This window comes from Phoenix dactylifera, chromosome 14 (assembly GCF_009389715.1).
Source record: "Phoenix dactylifera cultivar Barhee BC4 chromosome 14, palm_55x_up_171113_PBpolish2nd_filt_p, whole genome shotgun sequence".
Classification (NCBI taxonomy): Eukaryota; Viridiplantae; Streptophyta; class Magnoliopsida; order Arecales; family Arecaceae; genus Phoenix; species Phoenix dactylifera.
The window spans coordinates 12,658,217-12,682,242 of record NC_052405.1 but is presented as its reverse complement, the minus strand read 5'-3'; the positions used below and the strand labels follow the sequence as shown (position 1 = coordinate 12,682,242).

The window sequence follows — 24,026 nt, the reverse complement described above, 5'->3', positions numbered from 1 at the left end:
TAGGCTAGGCTAAGGTTGTCTCATACTGTCCCAAGTTAATGCTGCTTAGCTTCTCGCTACAAATTGCTTTGCTTAAGGTGATATGAACAGAGGCACATTTTGTCTTACCTGCAGGTTGATTGCTGTAGTTCTAATGTGACATTTCTGGGAAAATCTTGGTTGAGGCTAAGCTGATAATCTTAGGAATTTCTTTTGTAGGTTGAATGTCAGTAGAAAGTGATTACAGAGGCTCCGATTTAAGGGATCTGTACACAGTGACAAGTTGAACATTCAGGAATTATTCAGACAATAAAAATTGCAAGTCCTTACACCATGAAAAATCCATCAAAGATATGGGGGAAAAAATCAGGACTTAAACCAACAAATATAAGAGGAAAAACTAAGAGATGGTTTATTAGCGTATTTTCTCCTTGAAATGTGTTACCATTCTAGAATCTATCAAGAGGTAAGAATTTACAAGATAGCTTAAAGTTATAGCATCCATGGAGGAATCTGGGGCACATAGATATAATAATTTTGGGTGAATCACATGAAAAAATTGAATATATTATGTGGAACTTGGATGAGTAGTGCTGTTCTCTATTTCTTCTTGTTGTGTATGTTCTCTTGTTGTTTCTCAATTGCAAAATTTAGCTTTGTGACATCAGATTTAAGAAGGTCATTTTCATGTATTACAATCATACTATGAACAACTATAACTTCAGTAGTACAGAAATGTTGTAGGATCCACAAGATTAGAACGAAAGGCATATCCATGTAGCATAGAGACTCCAACTATTACCATTTCAAATCTTTTAAGAAATAAGAAAAAATAAGAGCTTTTAGCATGTATAGCTTTTTGCATGCATATCCTTGTCATTTTTGATTTTACATAGATGTCACTGAAAATTGTTTTTTTCCTTGCTCTCACCAGGCATGTCAGAACTATCCATTATCTATGCAATGGACTACTTTGTCCTTTTATTGTGATCTCTACTATATATGCAAAACCCTGAAATGGTGACCTACCAATGGAAGGGCAAAATAGTCCTTTTCATGGACAATGGCTTCTGACATGGCTGGTGAAAAAAGCAAATGGCAGGGGCATCCTCACAAAAAAACACCTGTCCAAAATAAAATAGTACAGGGGTATATATGCAAAATCACATATGGGCAGGGGCATGCTTGAAGAAATCCCAAAAAATAAAACCATTTCAACTCAACCTTGGGTCGTGAGGCTAAGTGTATAAATCTCTTTATGAGAAATTCCTGTCAGTTGCCAACTTCCAATACATTGACCTTCATCATGCAAAGGAGCTGAACATGATTGGCATGGATACTGCTATTGTTCCAAAGTTATTGCTACTGGCTTAAGAAGTTCTAATAATTGGGCTACTAAGGCACTTGTGGACCGTAACTAAATTGGAACAAATATGCTTATCATTGATCTTGTGTTCTGAGTTCCAGAAAATGGAAATGCTGGCACCACATGGACTGGGTTAAGGGTGAAATTTTGTAGTAGTAATGCAGCTGACATGTTTTGTAGGTGAATAGGAGAAGAACAAGAAGAATCAATATCGGAACCAAGCGTAATGACACCAAAATCAAACCAAAAAGGTCATGAAGACCCTAATGCATAACCATAATTCATCCAGTCATCCAATGCACAATGAAATTAATTATGAATGGTAGACAAAAAACATCGAAACAACAAAGAACAAGCTGCTGGTTATTTGATTTATTAAATGAATTGGCAGTTAAGAGTTTTTACATTATGTTACATCAAGCATCTTGTTTGCTACAGGAATTTAGATAAGAAATTACAAGGTCAGCTGCTTTGAATCCTGATGTTATCGCTTTCCCAACAGACAATCCATCCCTATGGTTACCTGCAAAATTGCAGCACCAATACACACATAATAAGATACATAAAAGTTGCACATGGTAGGAGCGCTCCACCAAAAAGGGGAAAAAGAAAAAAAGAAAGAAAAGGAAGGAATATTGGGTATTAGTGCACATAATCAATATTTAAATGAAGTTTGAAATTTTAATCAGTATGCTATGTATCCATCAATATATACCATATCAACTTCTTGGCAGTACAAGAGGGCACTAGCTCAGGCAAATACTGCATGAATCACAATGGAACTATTTGAACTGAACTCGGATTGAGCAGGTTGGAGTGGATGGATGGCATGCCTAGTACCGAGATTGAACCAACCCCAAACAGAGCGGAATTGCTTGGAATGGCTAAAGCAACCCTAAAACAATCTCGTTTACAATTGTTCTCCACCATTTGAAGGTGCGAATGAAGTGAAGGAGAAGGGAAGACTAAGGAGATTGGCTTGTGAGACCGAAGATTGATTTTCTATTTCCAGGCTAGATAATCATCCTATCTAGGTCAATCTCCCCTCTTGTTTTGACTTATTTCTTCAGAAATTTAAGTAGATTTTACCTCTAAGCGAATATACCATGAGAATTTTGTCAGATAAGGACCAAATGTTGTTTAATTTTCATATACATGTATTAAAAGAGTAATTTAGGATCAAAATCAATAATTTTTAGGGTTTTAGATTGATTCCCAAAATCTACACTACAAATTGTATAACTTCAAAAACATTAAAAGAAAAAAAAGCCAAAGCAAGTCTGTATCAATCACATCCACACATACCCATCAATACCCTTTGTTGGCGCAATCTTCAATATGGCATGTACTGTTCTGTCCAAATCTATACGCCCTTGTACCTTGATATTTCGAACCTTGAACTTAAGATTCTAGAGAATCAAGTGAGAATGAGTTAGAAGTCCAGATGGACCATGTTAGATTTTGGATTTTGACAATAATATGTACCTCGCAGATGGATGTAATTCCCTGTTAGAGCTTGCGTTCTCCTTTCCTCTCATAGATTCTTGTCAAAGCAACCCTGTTGAAGGGTTGTTCCATTTTATATGTGTTCTAAAATATTCTCTTTCTACTTACTGACCTTCTAGATTTATGTCAGGTACCTCTTTCTCCCTTTCTAAGCCTAGAGAGGTCCCTCTCCCCCTTTGATATTAGTTCAAATGTTTGAGGTGAGGTCCTGCTAAGAGAAAATTTGGAAAACTTTAAAAGCTTGTTAGATCACAAAAGGCTGCTAGATTCTGGCCCTGCTAAATATCAAGCATTGGACTTCCATTACCCTTAATCAGATGGAGGAAAAAGATCTAGCATGCATGATACTGTTCAGATATTTTTCCAATTTCCTCAGGGTTACATGAACTCCTCATCCAACTCTAGCCCTTGTTTTCCATATTCCATGTTGCTCATGCATCTTATTTCAGCAGAATGAGGGGCAAAAAGAAGGCAGTGCTGATTGGTGTCTCCCAATTCCCAAACACTAAACTACTCTCTCCATTAAATAAAGAAAAATAGAGCAAAAATAATATCATTGGCCCTATTAAAGTTCATTGTGTTCACCATTTGTAGACCCAGTTTTGTCAACTCTAATTAATCAAGGAAGAGACTTGAAGCCCACAATCCAGGTATAATCCAGCATTTTTATTTCCCTATACGAAGCAGAATATATTGCCAATATGTTGGTGCGTTAATATATTGCTAATATGCTCTCCTTATTACGAAGCAGAATGAAAATCAAAACAAATTTTTGCCCTTTCATTGTGAATATTGAGAATAATAAATTGCTCCCCCTTTGCTCTAAATAATTGGTTTTCTTTTACATTTAAAATCCTACAAAAGCATTGGCTGTTCTCCTTTTTATTAATGGATTGATCTTACTTAATAAATGCCATATTCCTTGTCAATTAATCATACCTTATACGGCTTTTATGGCATGCAAATCTAGCTGAAATCCATTTGTTATTAAAATCATTACAAATTATAAGCCCATATTTTTAATATTTTTCTTTCACATCTGATTATTTAATGATGGTACTTCATACTCTTTGATACTGTATATTCCAATTAAAGCCATAGAGTAATCATTGTAAATGGTATTCCTTTCCTAAGTATAGCAATAATAGTTATTTTACATGTAGTTTTTTCTTGAATTTTGGTTGTTAGATGTAATTTCAATGAGTTAAAAACTTCGGTAATTCATAAGATCTCCTTAAAAATCTTTGTATTTTTCAACTTATGGTTTTCTTGAAAGTTAGCTACTAGCAATAAAACAACCAAATTATGAAAATGGACAAACTAAGTTGCCAAATCTAAGAGAACATGTGTCTAGGATCAGGGATTTAATCCAACTATTGGATTGCCATGAAGAGTGATGCCATTGCAATTGAAGAGAGGCTTTTATAGCTTAAGGTGGATGCAATAGTTAAAAATCTCAGCGCTATAAGCAACTTTTTCACTGTTATGAGCAAGGAAGTGTTGAGATTGCAAAATCGGAAGGCTTCTCAAGGCATTTTAAGGCCCCACCCTGCTATCATGAACAAACGTGAGGCGAGAACTCACTGCAACTTCATCTGATGGCATCAATTTGATGGCTAAGTAGTTTGTTTATAGTAAATAAAAGGGTTACTTTTCAGCACTGATCATACTACAGTACTGTGCATGCTACAATAGCATGAACAATGATACCCAACTAAAGTCCTTTTTCTTTCTTTATCAGCTTGGTTCATTAGAATCCTGGTAGTGTAGGAGTCTAAGACTCCAGATAAGAAGGAAAAGTAGTTAGCTTTTATATATGGACTGCATTAGGCATCCAATAGATCGTACGTGGAATTTTGATTGAGATTAAAGAAGAGGCCTGGTACAAGTATTTCTTATCTTATTTTTCCCCTTATTTCTTCTTCTTCTTTCTTATACTTTCTGCTATTATCTCTTTTTCTCATATATTTATTCAGTTATTCTTCTTCTTTACTGGATTATTGCATTTTAGATTGGTATCTGCGTGTGATTAAAATATGATCTATTAAAATTTTATCATGCTCAGTGTCCTTGTCAAGTTACTGCTGTTGTTTTCTTAACTACTGAATTATCGCTTAGCTAGATCATGTTTCTACCATGCTCAACCTTGATCTCCAGCAGAAAACTTCCTTTTCACTTATTCTAATCTCCTTGAACAAATCTTGATCTAGAGTTCACCTAGTTTGACATTCTTTTAACCCTAGAAACCAAGGTTCGCCGTACCGGTACCGAACCCCGTACCGGTGCCGCACTAGTATAGGCGTACCGAGTGTCGGTACGGTACCGTACGCTCGGTACCGACCGTACCGACATTGGTGTACCGATACCGGTACCCATCGGTACGGGTACGGTATGCTCGGTACCGACCGGTACCGATCGGTACAGCGAACCTTGCTAGAAACTCTTGCTTATGTTTTGAGACCTCCAAAAACCCTAGGGATAATACATAAACTCCCTTTGCCCTCTATAAGTGGAATCCAATGCAGATCTGCCCTATTTCCCACTCCTGGACATCAAGCATCCAGAACTTTCAAATCATAGGACATTTTATCCTTTGTTGCCTGTCACTGCTTGTATACAGCCCTAACCCCAGTATCCTACATCAAAGAGGCCTTAATCTTTAACAGGCCTTCGGAATCAGAACATAAATGTTTTGAACATATCTATAAAATTCTAACACCATCGAATTTGATCATCAGTTGGAGTGAATCTAGAAATCTAAATTATGCTTTAGAGTTTAGACTATGTAGGATAGAGTCCGAAATAAGTGTCACAGCAATCAAGGACAAAGTGACAAACCACTAAGGGCTCGTTTGGTTCGCGGGAAGTATTTTCCCTCCTAGGAATATGATTCCTGGGAATCAGATTCCTAGGAAGAGGATACCTAGGAAAGTACTTTTGGCATGTTTGGTTAACCATGGAAAAGTGACAAATTTCCAAAGTGCTTATGTTTGGTTGACCATCCACTTTCCTAGGAAAGTTATGTATAATTCCTATTATGCCCTTAATAAAAATTAGGTCTTTAATGCCTCTTTAATGCTTCTTTAATGCTGAAGGGTCTTTTTGGAAAAAAATAAAAAAGGAGTGATTCCCACCTCATGGGAAAGCAACTTTTCCATGTTTCTCATGGGAAAGACTTTACCATGAATTGTGGGAATCATATTCCCATGGGAATAAAACTTTTCCATCTCTCTCCTTTGAAAACTCCAACCAAACAAGAGGCATTTCATTACTTTTCCGTTGACCACACTTTTCCCCCTCCTTTTCCTGCGAACCAAACGAGCCCTAAGAGTCAAGCCTTAGGGTGCTTAGGCTTCTCTTGTTAACTACAAATATACAGGTTTGGTTCAGTCCCTAACTAAAAGAGCTTATTGTTGAACTCCAGATTCTGCTCATTTTTGTGTCTCCCAAGTTTTCCAGCCTCGGGTCATTTATGAGCTGGGGCTTTAAATGAAGCTTGAGCTTGGCTTGTGGTGCGGACACGAGTACTGGACTGATTATTTTGCGGGATTATGGTTGTCGCAGGAAGACGGTCCAGCCACTTTCGTTGTGGCTGGATTGATTGATATTATTTTTTTTTTATTATTTATTTTATGTGGGTAGGATTAATTTGCATATTGTCTTTTGAGGACCTCTTTCGAATTGTTTTCTTCGTTGGGACTTATTTGTTATTTGGTGGCCCTATATATATATAGGGCATGCATTTGTTTATTTTTAATGACGGAATACAAGAAAATTAGCCTTCTTCTTCTTCCTCCCCCTCCCCTCTTTTCTTCTTCTTCCCCTCTTCTTCTCTTCTTTCACGCTGCCTTCCATCCCTTACATCCGTCCTGCATCAGCTTTGGTATCAGAGCAGGGCTGACTTTGCCTTTGTTGCTGAAGTCGAGGGATCCAGTTTATGGACGGACCCCCGCCGATTCCTTTTCGGCCTTTTCCTCATCTGTATTTTGCTAGATCATTTGCACCGCAAACGCCGGAACGCACGGAGGATCGTCGCACGGCACGCAATCCGAAGAAGAAGGGTCGTTCCCTTTCTTCTTTGTTCTCTTCCCTATTTGTCGCCTCACCCACTGTGAAGAGAAAAGGGGCAAAGCCCTCCCGTCGGTCGACTGCTACCCGGCGTCAATCCACAGATCTCCTTCGCAAGACGCCGTCGCCACCTTCATTTCCCACCGCCGCTGCCTCCGACGCTGTCTCCCTACCCTTCCCGTCCCTCTCTCTCGGATCTCATGCAGAGAAGGAAGACTCCGTCGTCGGAAACCCCCAAAGCAGCCCGGGAGGCAAATAAGCCGGCCTCCTCGTCATTTTCTCCTCCAATCGTCACTGTGCAAGCATCAACCACCGCAGCCGTTTCGCCGCGCCGCCGATTCACCTTCGGTCGCCGCCGATTCGCCATCGGTCGCCGCCGTGCCTCCCTGGAAACTACGGCCGCATCTTGTTACCACCATCCGTGGCCGGATCCAGGAGAAAGACGCCGCCCCGCTCCGCCGGCGCAACGCCTCCCCGCAACCACCGCCGCGAAATCAGGCGTGAACCGTCGGATTCGTCGAAGGGAGAAGATGATCTACAGTGCGGGTAAGGTCTACACCCGTTAGCCCGTTAACCCATTATCCATTAACCCGAATCATTTCAAAAAAAAAAAAAAAAATTGCGGATCGGACTGTCTTAGTGGGTTGGGTCTGTTAACCCGATAACCCGACTTGAGTCATTAAAAAAAAAAAAAAAAATTGAGTTGACACACGTGACGCGTAAGTCGCGCACGTGCGGGAGGATTCCTCCTTCCTTCTTTAATTTCCCGACTCTCTGGTTTTTGTTTTCTCTTTTCTTCCGACCACCGTTTTCCGTCAACCCCTCACCGCCTCTTCTCCGCCATCAACACCTCCGCCCACCGTCACCGCTGCCGCCGCCAATTCTTCCGCATCACCACGTCTCCCGTTTCTTCCCTCTGCCACAGTTGTGTTACTCCGCCGGACATTCATCGGCCCGCCCGTGTCCACCACCACTTACTACGCCCTCCCACCACCGCCAATCCCTGCCTTCCACTGCTGTCAGCGCCCCCCGCTCGTTCCCCACCGCCGCTGCCACGCCTGCTGCTGCTCCACTGCGCTGCGCGCCGCCCCTGCACTTCCTTGCCGCCGCTCGCCGCTGCTAAGTCGCCGTCGCGCCGCCGCTTGAACTTGCCACCGCCGGTCACCGCGCCATCACTGTCATCATTGGTGGTCCCTATCACGAACCGTCCCGACCGCAGCCGCCATCAGCTTCTCCGACCACCTTCAGGGAGGTATCAGTGACCACCTTCTCCGCCATCAGCCGTCATAGAGCTTCTGTCCTGCATCTCTGTAGACCACGTTTCTTCCGCGCGCACAAGTCTCTCTCCAGACCAGGTCAGCGCTGTTTTCCCATTTCCTGCAGATTCAATTTGCTCAATTAAGCTGGCATTAATTTTCTTAATTTGTGCGTGGTAATGCGTCCACAAATCCAAAATACACGCGATCACACACGTTCACAAGACAAACAGAAACCCTAGTAGTAGCACTTTTTAATATTAACTGTGGAGCTAGATCAATTCGGGGAAACATACGTGGCTCCGTAACACCTTGCATAGTCCGAAAAACTTAGTACTACTGGACTGCACTACTTGTTGGCCTGCGCTTCATAGTAATTTACAGTTTGCAATATTTATTTACTAGGGAATAGTTTTAGCTTATATTGGGCATAAACTTTGCATTTCGAATTTCTCTCATGCATTAGGTCTACTTAGGAACCTTTATAATTGGTAGGAACATACATATTGCATTCATTTTATGCATCTACGTAGTGGTCGTGTCGCATCTTATTCTGAGTCTCACCTAGACATGGATTCCAAAATCGAAGCTCTCTTAAAAGCCATCCACGACACTAATGCTCAAGTCCAAGCAAACAATGCCCAAATTCATGACCTAACCACAATGTCCACCCAGGTTAATGCCCGACTCGATTCAATTGAGGCTTCACTTCAAAGGGTTATTGAATCCCAAAAAGTTAGTACTCCCCATTTACCGGGTCTTGATGAGGACGACACCCTAGAACAAATCCTAGAACAACAAGGTTCGGTTCGGCAGGGCAACTTTGATAATAGGTCTGTTCCAGGTCACCATTATGCCTTCCCTCGCCCTAGAGGACCTGGTCCCATTCCTCATGTTGATAGAGGTCACCGACATACCATAGAACCTAGAGAGCCTCGTGACCCTGATGAAGATGTAATGCGAGGCATTAGGATTGAAGCCCCCACTTTTGATGGTCGTCTTGATCCGAAGGTTTTCTCAGATTGGCTACACGAAATGGATCACTTCTTTGAGTGGTACAATCTGTCGGAGGAAAAAAAGGTCCGATTCGCTAGAATGAAACTCCTTGGTCGAGCTAAGTTGTTTTGGCAAAACACCGAACAACTGTTAGCCAGGAGACATCAACCTGCTATTACAGATTGGGTAGAAATGAAAGAAAAATTAAAAGAAAAATACCTTCCATTAAGTTATCAAGCTGACCTCCTAGATCGATGGAATAATTTAAGACAAGGTAGCCGCACAGCTACTGAATACGTCGCCCAATTTGACGAATTTATGATGCGAAGTAATGTAGCTGAAGATGAACGTATGATCTTGAGCCGGTTTCGACGAGGCCTAAATGATGAGCTTAGGAAAGAACTTGTCCTTCGTGAAGTGACCACCTTAGACCAAGCCTATATATTTGTGCAAAACTATGAACAATTCTCCAAATCTATGTTTGCTAGGCGCCCTGACACCAGGCGGGTTCCCACTAGTGCCCAACCATCTGGACCCAGACCCCCAGTCGGTTCTGTCCCACCTAAACCCTTTTCTTCTCCACCTATCCAAAACCGAGATAATAAAGGCAAAGGAATTTTAGGTGAACCTCCAAAAACAAGCTCAAGAATTCAGTGCTTTAAATGCCAAGGGTTTGGTCATGTTGCCTCCCAATGTGCAAATCCGACCCTTGTTATTGATACACATGAACAGAAGGATGACATAGATAATTTGGAGGAACAAATTTATGAGCCTAATTTAGATGATATTCAAGACGTCGAAGACGAAACTGAGGAAGAATCACACTTTTTAGGCTGTTTCCGACCTAATCCTCAGATAATTGCCCACGAACCTGATCAATCCACTATGAATGTAGTAAGGTGTGCAATTACCCAGCCTAAGGAGACTGATGACTGGAGACGAACCTCAATTTTCCACACTTACATTAAATGCGGAGAAAAAGATTGTAAAGTTATCATTGATAGCGGAAGCTGCATTAATGCGATATCTTCCAGCATTGTCGCCCGCTTGAGTCTGACTCCTGTGTCCCAACCTCAACCTTATAAGGTCTCCTGGATCGACACGTCGTCCATTCACATTGAGGAACGGTGTCTTGTACCTATTCAAATCCTTTCTTTTAAAGACACTGTATGGTGTGACGTACTCCCAATGGACGTAGGTCATCTGATATTAGGTAGGCCTTGGTTGTTCGATCTCGATGTCACCATCTACGGTCGAACTAACTCTTGCTCTTTTGTATTCCAGGGTAAAAAGATTAAGCTTAATCCTTTACGGCCCAAAACGCTAAATAAGAGTACGAACAAGAGTAAATCAAAGGGGAAGGAACTGCATATCCTTAATCCCACGGAATTTGAGAGGAACGTCTTTAAGGACTCTCCGATGTTTGCCCTGCTAGTTAAAGAACTTCAGCCACATCTTAAAAGCACATTATCGGCTGAATCCCTCGCTATCCTCGAGGAGTTCAAAGAAGTTTTTCCTGAGGACCTTCCGGATCATTTACCCCCTTTGCGTGATATTCAGCACGCCATTGATCTAGTCCCGGGAGCTACCCTTCCTAACTTGCCCCATTATCGGATGAACCCTTCTGATCATGCAGAGCTCCTAAAGCAAATTAGCGAGCTTCTACAAAAGGAATTTATTCGGAAGAGTCTAAGTCCTTGTGCCGTACCTGCCCTTCTTACTCCAAAAAAGGATGGGACTTGGCGAATGTGTGTAGACAGTCGGGCTATTAATAGAATCACGGTCAAATACCGTTTTTCTATTTCCCGGCTCGACGATATGTTGGATATGATGGCAGGTGCCACGATTTTCTCCAAAATTGACTTAAAAAGTGGCTACCATCAAATCCGGATTCGTCCAGGAGATGAATGGAAGACAGCCTTCAAGACAAAAGATGGCCTCTATGAATGGCTGGTAATGCCTTTTGGCCTCTCAAACGCTCCGAGTACATTTATGCGAGTGATGACTCAAGTACTCCGGCCTTTTATGGGCAAATTTTTAGTCGTGTACTTTGACGATATCCTTATTTATAGTCAAACGAAGGAGCAACATTTAGGCCATTTAAGGCAAGTTTGTACGACTTTACGCAACGAGAGCCTCTATGCTAACCTTAAGAAGTGTTCATTTTTCACTACTCACGTAAACTTCTTAGGGTATATAGTCTCCTCTGAGGGTTTATCTGCTGACCCTGCGAAAATCACCGCAATTGTTGAATGGCCTGAACCTAAGAATATTACTGACATCCGTAGTTTTCACGGCCTGGCCACATTTTACCGTCGTTTCATAAAGGGCTTCAGTACACTTATGTCACCTATCACAGATTGTCTTAAACGAGGTGATTTTCAGTGGACACGCGCAGCCGCTAAAGCATTTAGTGACATTACGAAAAGAATGACGGAAGCGCCAGTTATGCGACTCCCTGATTTTAGCAAAGTTTTTGAGGTGGAATGTGATGCATCTGGCTTAGGAATAGGTGGTGTGCTTAGTCAAGAACGTCATCCTATAGCCTATTTTAGTGAAAAGCTGAATGAGGCTAGACAAAGATATTCCACCTATGACAAAGAATTTTATGCCGTAGTCCAGGCCCTACGGTATTGGCGACATTATCTCCTTCCTAATGAATTTATTCTCTATTCTGACCATGAAGCACTTCGTTTTCTTAATTCCCAGAAAAAACTTAATCATCGACATGCCAAGTGGGTTCAGTTCCTCCAGGATTACACTTTTGTCCTCAAGCATATGTCAGGTGCTGCGAACAAAGCTGCTGATGCGTTAAGTCGTCGAGTAACTTTGTTGTCCGCCATGTCTGTTTCCATCACCGATTTTGATAGACTTAAGCTCGATTACTTGTCTTGCCCAGATTTTGGCCAACTCTATAATGCCCTTGCTGATGGACAAGGACCTTTGATTGATGGTGTTTATCTACAAGACGGGTACTTGTTCAAAGCTTCCAAGCTCTGCATTCCGCGCACTTCCGTGCGCGATTTCTTGATATGGGAAGTACATGCCGGTGGTCTCGCTGGACATTTTGGCCGTGATAAGACCATAGAAGAAGTTGAACGTCAATTTTTTTGGCCAAGTTTGAAACGGGATGTTGCTAAAATTGTGGGACAGTATCGCACGTGTCAACTAGCTAAGCACAAAAAACAAAATACTGGCCTCTACACTCCGTTACCTGTCCCAGATCGCCCTTGGCTTGACCTTAGTATCGACTTCGTGCTCGGCCTTCCTCGCACATTTCGGAAACATGATTCCATTTTTGTGGTTGTGGATCGTTTTTCTAAAATGGCCCACTTCCTCCCTTGTTCCAAAACTTCTGATGCCTCTCGAGTAGCCAAGATATTTTTTGATGAGATTGTTAAGTTATACAGTTTACCAAAAACCATTGTCTCCGATAGGGATGTCCGCTTCATGAGCTATTTCTGGAAAACCTTGTGGCATCTGGTTGGCACCAAACTTAAATTTTCTACGGCTTATCATCCTCAAACCGATGGCCAAACCGAAGTCGTCAACCGAAGTCTAGGTAACCTTCTGCGTAGTCTAGTAAGGGATCACAATCGTAACTGGGATTCTATTCTGCCTGTCGCCCAATTTGCATATAATTCGTCGGTCAATAGATCTATCGGGATGAGTCCATTTGAAGTGGTCCATGGTTATAAAGCTCGCAAACCTGTAGATCTCCTACCTATGTCCCCCCATATTCGCATTTCTGAGTCTGCACATGCATTTGCACAACACATTCATAATCTGCATCAAGAAATTAGCAAGCGCATTCATATGAGTAATGCTCAATATAAGCTACAAGCTGATTCTCATAAGCGAGATAAAAAATTTCAAACTGGGGATTATGTTATGATACGTATTCGGCCTGAGCGGTTTCCATCTGGAACCGTCAAGAAACTGCAGGCTCGTAGTGCTTGGCCCTTTCGGGTATTGCAACGAGTGGGTACTAATGCTTACGTTCTTGATCTTCCCTCTGATTTTGGTATTAGCTCCACTTTTAATATTGAGGATTTGGTTGCTTACAAGGGCCCCCTTTCTATTCCTACTGATCCTTTCGCTCAGCCATCATTTGAGCTTGATGATACTCCTATTCTTGATTCCATACCATCTCCGACCAATCTAGCTTTACCACCAGCACAAAAAGAACATATTGATGCCATTTTAGATGAGCAGACTGTTTCTACCAGTGATGGGGGTGTTCAGCGTTTTCTGGTTCGTTGGCGAGGACGCCCGGAGTCTGATACTACATGGATTACACGTGCGGAGTTACAGCGCATTGACCCAGATCTTTTGGAGTACTACCAGAGTCATTCGTCGGGGTCGACTTCTTCTTACCCGGGGGGAGTTGGTGCGGACACGAGTACTGGACTGATTATTTTGCGGGATTATGGTTGTCGCAGGAAGACGGTCCAGCCACTTTCGTTGTGGCTGGATTGATTGATATTATTTTTTTTATTATTTATTTTATGTGGGTAGGATTAATTTGCATATTGTCTTTTGAGGACCTCTTTCGAATTGTTTTCTTCGTTGGGACTTATTTGTTATTTGGTGGCCCTATATATATATAGGGCATGTATTTGTTTATTTTTAATGACTGAATATAAGAAAATAAGCCTTCTTCTTCTTCCTCCCCCTCCCCTCTTTTCTTCTTCTTCCCCTCTTCTTCTCTTCTTTCACGCTGCCTTCCATCCCTTACATCCGTCCTGCATCAGCTTGTTTCCTGATGGAATGAGCTAAGCCTATTATCAAGCTGAGCCAGAGCCATTCATGAAAAGATCGGTTCATTTGCGGCCCTACATATGAAAGGAATGTTCAAGGAAGCCTGGTTAAATGTGCCTGATTACATATAGAAGGGCTCAAAAGAGAGGAGACTTAAAACAAACATAGACTGGAGTTTTGAGAAAGTCATCCATGAACAGCTTGACTCATTTGCAACACTACATGTGAAGGAAAGATTTCAGAAAGCCCTGGTTAAGAAATGTGCTTGAATACATATAGAAGGGCCCAAAGGAGGGGATACCTAAAAATAACATAGAAGGGAGTTCTGAGAAAAAAAACCAACTTATTTAGCTGACCAAAATCATAGCCTAGAAACCGTGATCATTTTGACATGTAGTCAACATGCATATGATCAAATGAGCACATTATTGCCTCAGGGTGACATAGTATGCCATACAAGCCCGAACCAGGCGGTACGGGGCGTATCGTACCGGTTTGGTACCGGTATCCAGTACGGATGACGTACTGACATTCGGTACGCCAAAAAAATCTCGTACCATACCGTACCGATACTATGCTAGTGCGACACCGCTACGAGGTCCAGTACCGAGACGGTGAAACTTAATCTAAATACAGAGTAAATATACACTATGTGCATATAGATTCACACAAAGATCATAAGATGCATCGGTGTGTTGTATATTTAACATGTGCTTGTGTAACTTATGTTGAGTATAAAAGATTCTATATTTTTAACATTCCTCATACTAGATAGAAAAAGAAGGCTTAGTTTTGTTGGGCTTGCCTGCATAGAAGAACCCTGGAAGGTTTTGCTCCATCTTTTCTATAGCTTCTAAGACTAAATTATAATCATGACCATACAAGGGAAAAGCATTTCTCCAGTAAATGTGCCTGCAATTTTTTGTAGAAAAGATTACCATCAACTTTGGATATGGCTGAAGGCTAGAATATTATGACATAAAAATCCAGATTACTGGATAAGTTTTAATATGAGGATAACATAACACTAATAACCAAAATCATGCAAAGATGAGTCCAATAAAGAATACACATAATTGCTTTTAACACATCTTGCAGTGATAAGGATCAATTTCTTACTTGACAAATGTTGGCTGTCCCTCTACACCCAACAACTTTCTAAGGTCAGAAGTCACTGTTTGTTTCAGCTCATCCCTACATAAGGTACAAGCGTATTTATATGAGAAAAATGACTTGGACTAAGTAGAAGATAAATTTATAATGACAAATCAGGATAAGTGATATAAGTTCAGAAAGGAAAATTTGATGCGGTAGCCAGCAGAGTTTCCATACAGTGGTGCTCCAGCTAAATCCCTATTCCGACTGCCCCCAACAAATGTAGTGTAGAGATACTGATCATTGGGAGCTCGATTGGGAAACATCATGGAAGAAAAAAGAGTACCTATATGGCACAAAACAATACTCACATCTAAGAAAAACAGTAGCATTCATTATTTAATAACAGCAAATTTATGTAAGATATAACTTAACTGTAAACTAGAGATTATTGGTACCTTGACATAGTTTCACCTGCTAAATTATAAAAGGGCTTACCAAGAGTTTTCAAGCCATTCTGTTGTTCTTTGGAAGGCACTAAAACTCCAAATCCCTCCAGGGGTCTTCTGACATTTTCCTTCTTAAAGGCGGTGACTATGACAGATATTGGTAGATAGTTTACCTGCACCACAAGAGGCAATTGACGATGTAAAATAGCTAGGTGAGGCTGATGCATCTCCAGATATCCTTACTGAAGTTTTCAAAACTAGGTTGCTGTCTATGACCAATGAATTGTTAACACAGAGAAAGGATTACAATTGTAGTTTGATATTTCATGTAAAGGAAGTAATAACACAGTACATTTAAAAATCTGTCCCAAGTAATCATGACATCAAATGCAAAATGGAAATTCCTAAACAAGACATTGTACATGTAAGCTAAAAATATTTATTGCTACCAGCCCACAGCACTCACTGAAAGCTCAGTGGTAAACTTTGCACCCTTCAATTTCCCAAGTCATAAACAAGCCCTGGCCTATTTATTTGGAGTTAGTGTTACAAGTTCTCGCTCTAAAATTCCAATCTAGAGCTACATCTGCTGCCAAGAAAGCCAGCTTAATCCACTTTTTAAACTTCCATATCAATCTTCTTGAATCCACCTCTTCTTTCACACCCTTTTCAAATTTAGAAACCCATCACTTGCAATGGCCTCATCTGGTCTGTCACAAGTGACCGCCATCTCAGTCACCTTCCATTCCTATATCTCAATTGAGGCAGCTTCTGATTTTTTTCCTCCTTTTCAGACATGCAGGAGCCAAACCTAGGTCGAAGCAAAAGCACCTGATAGTAGCATACTCATATGCACAGTCAGGGTATGCCGTACCGGGCTGTACCGGCCAGTACGGCCGGTACCGGATCAACGCCGAATCCAGTACTGAAAGTTCTTATTGAAAAACTAGTCGGTATGATTACCGTACCGGTACGGGGCCGGTACAGAATTGGTACGTATCGGTATAGGCCGCCACCGGTATGCCAACCGGTACCGGTACGCCGACCGGTACCGGTACGGCGGACAGTCTTTGTGCAAATTTTCTGGTTTTTCAATTGTCAAGACCGATATCATTGTTGACTTATTCCTTGTTACAACGAACCTTGCTTGTTAGCTTAAGCTATTGCAGTCAGCAGGTTATCTAACATCGTACAAAAGCTCAGCTTGCTAAAAGTCATGAGTTCAAATCTCCTCAATATTAGTTATTTATTTAACTCACATGGTTATCATCTTGACCTGTTTCAGTTGTTGTCTTGACATGTTTATCCCTCCGCATGCATGATCTGGGATGCATATGAGGTGTTAGTCTAATCAATTGCCGACGCATTCCCTATTAACTTAAGATTTTAGCATTAAACGGTTAGTCAACATTTACAACTTGCAGTTTTATTGTTGAGAAAATTCTAGCGTTCTTCAAATATCTGGTGCTACGTCACATGGACTTGGGTTCATGTTGACGAGTGTGGGTGTGTGTCTAAGTGTTGGATCCTTTCAAAATCTAATAATTTCTTCTCATGGAGCGTGTCCAAGTGTCATACAACCTCCATGTCTAAGTGTCGGGTGTAGATACAATGGGCTAAACTGAAGGTTCCAGGTAAGAAGGTGAAAGGATAAGATAAGATAATTGGTAAGCTCAGGAGAGCAACAAGGTGCTCCAGAATCCCAAAAAGCTCAACATGAGGCTAAGATAGTTGTATGATAAAATAAATAGTCCTATGTTCATGTCTGAGATAATGGAGTGAAACATGGATTTTAACAGACTAAGAGGCAGGTTAGGCTGACTTTGATGTCAGGTGGTGGGTGAAAGGATTAGCTGGTTCCAAAATAGACAATTACCTAAAATGAAGAACCCAAACGGAGAAGCTTGATTATCACTAAAAAGCACTTGGCAACCATGATAGCAAAAGACAAAGTAAGTGAAAACAATTGATTTTAAAGCTACATATTGGTTCAGTGAAGTTGGAATAAAATCACAACAGAGGATCCAAGCGCAAATCCTGATTCCATAAGCAGTTGACTAAAAGCCCCTTTCCCTTGTCATCTCCGACAGTATTTCTGTTTGGCCTTCAGGGATTGCTGAGAAATTTAAAGCCTATCGATCTGTCATATCTGACAATGTAGATTACCGATGGATGTGATAATTTCTCATCAAAACCTCTGAGGCTATCATTTTATCCTGGAAAGGTGAGTGCAATTTCATTTAACTTGGGAAGTGTTGGGAGGCATGAGAAATTGATTATACATAAATCCATAAGAGAAAAAAGAGGCGCACTCATGGTAGTCTAATATAAAGAATCTCAACTATAGATCATTTTGAATAGTACATGAATAGCCAATTTACATGCATAATACCAAGGTCCACCGTACCGGTATTGGTGGCGGCACGTACCAGTCCGTACCGGTCCAAACCGGTCCCGTACCAGTTCTCCAACAATAAACTACCGGTACCGGATTCCACGCTGATCCGATACCGGTCCTAAGTCAAACCGGTATGTATCGGCCCGTACCGGCTGGTACAGACCAGTATGGCAGACCATGCATAATATCCTTACAGACAGTAGCAAATGCAATGCGGAATTCAATTAATTAAGAACAACATGCTTCAAAACCAACCTTTGGAAGAAAGTCAAGAACAAAAGGTTTTCCCTTTTTTGTGAATTTCATCTCCTCAACATTACAAAGGGGAGCCTGATACAATGAACACAAATACATGATTGAGGTCATTCCAGTAAATTTTGCAAAGTGTACGGCTAAACTAATATATAGTTTTATCAGTAAAGCAAAGAAATAAGACACGAAAAATTAGCAAACAGCACAATATACACTACTCTACCAATGCTTTCTATTATAACTCAGGAAAGCTGGGTATTCTGAAACTCAAGGTTGCAAACAATCTCTGTATCTCAAAAGAAAACCATTATTAGAGGTATTGAATGTTTTGAATCATGCAACAAGCTTTCTTACTGTCATTATGACTGCATCAAAAGATTGATCCTTTCTGAGCGCCTTAGTTTTGGCATCATTTGCAGCATAAAAAAGTGACCAGCTACTAAATGGAGAGCTTCCATCGACATTACAAGATAATGACAACACCTTTGAATTTAGTTTCAAGTTATCACCACCAAGCTCCTTACATAGCGTGTCCGTGAGTGCCTGCAGATAGCAGAAATAATTCAAATGTAAGAACATGTTTCAAAAGTAGATACCCTCATTATCAGTTCAGAGATATCATGATCATTCAATTTCAGTGAGGTAAGCTTCAGATCCTTGAGAGTTGGCATAGACTACCATATACAACATAGCAGACAAACTCATTGATTCTAGATATCAAGATAAGCATATATAGCGCCACTAACATGAGAAACTGTTAACTATTGCTTCTTTTTCAGTCACAAGTCACAGCCTCATGAAGAAATCAGGTATGATCATAATGATTCAACAATGAGCAATGGCAGATATTTTAAGTATGCCAAACGAGATTCTATTCCAGCTTCTATCCCTGACCATTATCGGTTTCCCAACTTCTCTTTTGTCAGGTACTCATGAGAATGTATTTTAAGGAATTTTCCCATCAGCTTCCCATTTTGCGGCATCCATATCTAGATTTTGTGCTTGTCATGTGTAGTGAGACATGTTATTAGCAGTCATGCTCATTTTGTCACTGATATACTACAACACCTATCAGTTATTCATGTATTCCCTTGCACCACATGAAAATGTTCAATACTTACATAACATAAAACAAGAATTTGGAACAGTGTTGTATTTTGCTGCTACTATCTCAAGATCAAATAAACTGATGCAACAAGGAAAAAAACATGTTTCATGGCTACATGTCACCAAATCATTATAAAATTAACTTGGCAATTAGAAATAACTGTCACCGAGTGTCTATAGATGCGATGGTTCTTAATCATACCGAAAAAGGATACACGATTTAAAGGAACCGACAAATATATGGAATTTGTGATAGTTTACCTTCATTCCACCATGAAAAGAAAATGAACCACGCTGATGTTTTGTCTTTTCCACTGATGTTCTTCCTTCCCCCTTAACTTTGGCTTTACCTGTTAGTTTGGACCGGATGGCCCCAATAAAGACTGAACCAAACCTGATAGCATCAATTCATGAACCCATCAATTAGGATCCACATCATCAAAAGCAGCACAAAAATATTTACCTAAACAATTTCATGCTATCCAAGATATCTATTCTTATTTGGTAGAACAGTTTCAGAAAGCTGAAATTGAGATGCAGAGGTTGAAATTTCTTTTGCTGATTGTAAATGACACACCAAAAAAAAAAAAAAAAAAATCTTGGATAGATGATGAGATCTCACAACCAGACTTTTTTTTATTTAATTATATTCATCAGACTGCAATTGGGGTAGTGGTTGAAGATATCAAAAATTTCCAGCACGGACAACACAGCATAAAATAAAATATCCATCCGTTGAGTATAGCATGCTCCTGTTAACTTAGAAAGATATGATCTAACATGGGCCCAAGTCCTAAATTTATATGGTTGGTTTGAAAAAAAAATTCTGACATAAAAGAAATCAAGAATCTCTTTTTCTTAATCAGAAATGACATACGCAAATCTGAATTTGGTATCAAAGACCACAAAATAGCACTTTCCAGTGCACAAGAGATTTTAAAAAGCCTAAAAAAAAAAGAACTTGATGGTGAAGTCAAGCTGAAGTTAGAAGCACTTCATTAGAATAATAAAGGAAACACTGGAAGTAATTGAACTGATAAGATGGGACTTACTTCTTTTCTAGATTCCATAACTCTGGAAATGCATGGCGCATCTGTATGATGCAACAATAAATAATTATAAAAAGGAAAGCTATATGTATAGAGCTTTACAATACACCTAGGTAAGAAAACACTATAGCAGCAACTGAATATATAACTCAAGAGTTTAACAGCATTTTAATCAATCAAGGACCAGCTAGAACAATCAAACAGAATTCCTGTAGATTGTTTTAATGGTCCGATAAAAGGCAGTATTAGCACCAAGAGATTATATAATTTTTAATGTGAGAAGTGAGAACAAACAAAATACTCAACAAAAAAAAAAAAAGAACAAAGACATTCTTTCCAAAATAAGGAAGATAGTGCTTACAGATAGTGATTCCGGATCCCCACCACTGGTGCCAGCCACAAAAGGATCAACAAGATAATCAACAACCTGTGATAAGATCAAAAAGAATATAATTGCTTTAGCTTATACGGTAAGCACTAAAGATTTAATGCTTTAAAGTATTCATAAAAATAATGTTAATGTAGCGATCAAGCAAAAGAATAAAGAAAAAAAAGAAAGAACCAATTTTAAGCTGGTGAATGGCAAAATAGAAGAAAGCATTGTGCTCCACCTCTGTTCCAAAATGACGTTGAAAGAACTGCCCCACGCTGCAGATATTGAAATGGTGAAAGCTTAAAATCTTCCCCATATTGCAAAATATAACTTTGAGTGCAACAGGATAGTTGTAATTTGTAGTGTCTTTTGTTAACTAACTATGAACTGCAAGATTATAGACTCATGTTATAAACATAGAACTTCAGATATCATTATTGGGAGAAAAGGACACAAATCAAATTCTGGATTTCCAAACCTACGTCTTTCATAATTCAGAAGAAACACTTCCCTATTACAAAAAGAGCTGTATATTTTTTCCATTTAATTATGGATATGGATACAAAACCAGCTTAGTCATGGGAAAGAAAAGAGTGTCCAACATAATAAAATAGCCTACAAGGAATAGTTATTACAACTAAGTTGATAGAGATTGAATACACAAAACCATATGTAACGATTCATCTTTGTCCAAAAATTTGATCTAATGCTTACCACAGTCTACTTAATGAGAACTCAGGAGACATTAAATGTTTACCACAGCTAGGCAACACCGGTTGATAAATTTGGTTAATAGACCAAGGAAAAGTCTCAGTTTACTTTAAAAAGGCACTGTTCCTTTGGGTCTTCAAAAACAATCACAATGTTCATTCCAAACAAAGGCTTTCAAGCAATCTTAAAATCTTTTATTGAGAATTTTCCTTTTCCGGCATAGACTTCCACTGTTTCCTTGTGTATAGATGGTTCCTATGTCCTAGCACATACTGTTTCGCATCGGAATGGGATGGTGTCAACGGTACTGTCCCATTCTAGCACTTTTTGAAACCATGGTTATTAGCAAGAAATGTTGAACGGCCTGTACCGGCCGGTTCAACCCGTAACGAACCAGTCCGGTTTAGTCCGGTTCGACTAGGTGCAAATCGGCACCGAGTCCGGTTCGATTTGCCGCAGCACACGCTGTGGCATTTAATGCCACAACACTGTGGATGTGGCCCATTTGGCCGGTTCGGTACCGGTCCAAACCAGTCCGGTGGCCGACCGGTACCGGTTCGGCGATTCTTGGTCATTGGTATGTCATTTTAGATATATAAACCATGCAAGTGTGTCATAAGCAAACAATCGGCAATTCATCATATAAGTATCTTAGTATTATAGTCCTGAGGAATTTTGCAAAACAGGTATTAGAGGTATATTCTGGAATTCCTCAAAAGTTCACTAATAGGTGGAATGAAATTGCTCTTAAAAAAAGGGTGATGCAATATTTAGAAAAATGAGGGCATCATATGATAATAAACGGAAAAGGTGGTTTTACATAATTTTCCCTAAAGCATATGTTCCACAATGTTTGATGCATTATAAGTCCTTCAGCGACTGTACATAACTAGGAAGCTATTACGTTGGATTTATTTTCATTAGTTAGGTCGTAATGAGACTTATACATGAGAAGATTTACATATACTAACCCCACAAATAACTTAAGCAATAAAATAGACAGATTAAGAGCAGATTAAGAGAACTAATTGCTTCATAATCAATATTATACATCTCTCACAATCTCACCCGTTGTAACAATAACCAACCTTACAAAAATCAAAATCATCAAATTTCATCTCGCTTTATCTAGGGTTGATTCAGCAAATTCAATCTTAGCACTTATTCCTATCCAAGGCCATAGCCCATCATCAAAAGCTTATTCTGAAGGTTGGTTACAAGTCAATCTTAGACATCCCATCAAGGACTTCTTAGACATTTTTCCCTTCATAGACATTACAACCCAAAACCTATATCCCTGTTACCAGGTGACACTTGTTGCAAGTCATCCTTGTAATTTGTCTATTAAATTATTTCTTACTGATGCGGCGTGTAGAGAGACTTAAACCCCTATTGCCATAGTCATTTCCCATAACACAAAAACTTGACAAACCTCCTATCATTACAAATCCACAAACTAATTATATTGGCCCCTATCCTATTCTTGAAGATCCATTGCTGGATAACCATTGATTGAACAGACCAATCCCATCAGCTCTTAAAAATTTATTCCAGAAAACAGGAAAGGCCACCCAAGGCACCAAATCAAGATCCAGTAGAATATAACTACAGAATAATATGGCTTTAGTACTATAAGACAACAGTTTAGGCTTCTATTTTACCAATGGCAATTATGCAAAGCTAAAAAAGCAGAGTATTATTAAAAGTTTACAATCATGTTGAGTGAGATGTGCACAATACTTTTAAGCTACACTAGCATAATTTCTGGACATATAAACACAATGTAACATACATGACTTATCTAGACGTTGCATCCTATAGTGATTCAAGGTGTCAGATTCTTCATATTTTTCTTTTTTTAAAAAAAAAGGAAGAAAAAGATTCAGGGACACAGTCCTTTTCATTTAGATGTGCACATGCATCATTTTTCTTCCAAAGTTAAAAGATGAATTAGAGAGAAAAAGGTCCACATAATACTCCATGTTATGTAAAGACACAGCATAAACTTAGAATGACATAGTAAACATAGGAAGGAAGCTGTCTGATTTTTAATTTTCATAATCAAAAAGTGGAATGCTTTTATAAATCTAAGAATATTTCCCTAAACATTATTGAGTTATTAATAGACTAGAAATGACATTATAAAATTCTTGACATGTTCTAGACGTCCAATCAGTCTTAGACTGTATTATTGACTTTTATCAGAATGTAACACCACTTAGCTTGGAGTTTAAAACAACTTAGAAAAACAAGATTGGCTGCTGCAATTAGGAGAAGAGCCCAAGCCAAATAACCATAAAAGCCACTCAAGCTAAAAGAAAAACTTCTTTATACAATCAGGCTCCAGGGAAACCCAAACAACTCTATCAGGCCATCTATCTCTCCTACATCATGAGCAGTCATGAAGAACCCAGGTGTCAATGTGTATCTGACAACAGTAAAGAATGCTAATAGAAACATGAAAAAAGATAGTGTTTTTAGTGGTTACAAGAACAGGAAATGTTCCACAAAATTGACAAATGTATAATCACCTATCCTGTGAACGTTCATCAGACACCTTTAAGGAACTCTTTGTGCCATTGTGCTTCCACAAAAATGGTTCCAGAAATATCTTTAACTGCAAGCATGAAACGCATGTTATATGGAAAGTGCAATATAGA

At 39.7% G+C, this 24,026-nt stretch overlaps 1 protein-coding gene across 3 annotated transcripts in view; it reads right to left on the bottom strand.

Moving 5' to 3' along the window:
• Positions 1–1,681: 1,681 nt before the first annotated feature.
• Positions 1,682–24,026, bottom strand: part of LOC103702932 (protoporphyrinogen oxidase, mitochondrial) — a 35,613-nt gene continuing 13,268 nt past the window's right edge. For all 3 annotated transcript variants that reach the window (XM_008785573.3, XM_008785575.3, XM_008785574.3), the window contains 12 exons: positions 23,898–23,983; positions 20,894–20,930; positions 20,644–20,709; positions 20,286–20,326; positions 19,495–19,627; positions 18,481–18,669; positions 18,130–18,204; positions 15,526–15,649; positions 15,265–15,373; positions 15,052–15,126; positions 14,738–14,844; positions 1,682–1,868 (listed from right to left, as the gene is read on the bottom strand). In XM_008785573.3, coding sequence (XP_008783795.2) covers positions 1,762–1,868; positions 14,738–14,844; positions 15,052–15,126; positions 15,265–15,373; positions 15,526–15,649; positions 18,130–18,204; positions 18,481–18,669; positions 19,495–19,627; positions 20,286–20,326; positions 20,644–20,709; positions 20,894–20,930; positions 23,898–23,983 — 1,149 coding nt within the window. In that variant the 3' untranslated portion in view covers positions 1,682–1,761. The remainder of the gene's footprint in view (positions 1,869–14,737; positions 14,845–15,051; positions 15,127–15,264; positions 15,374–15,525; positions 15,650–18,129; positions 18,205–18,480; positions 18,670–19,494; positions 19,628–20,285; positions 20,327–20,643; positions 20,710–20,893; positions 20,931–23,897; positions 23,984–24,026) is intronic.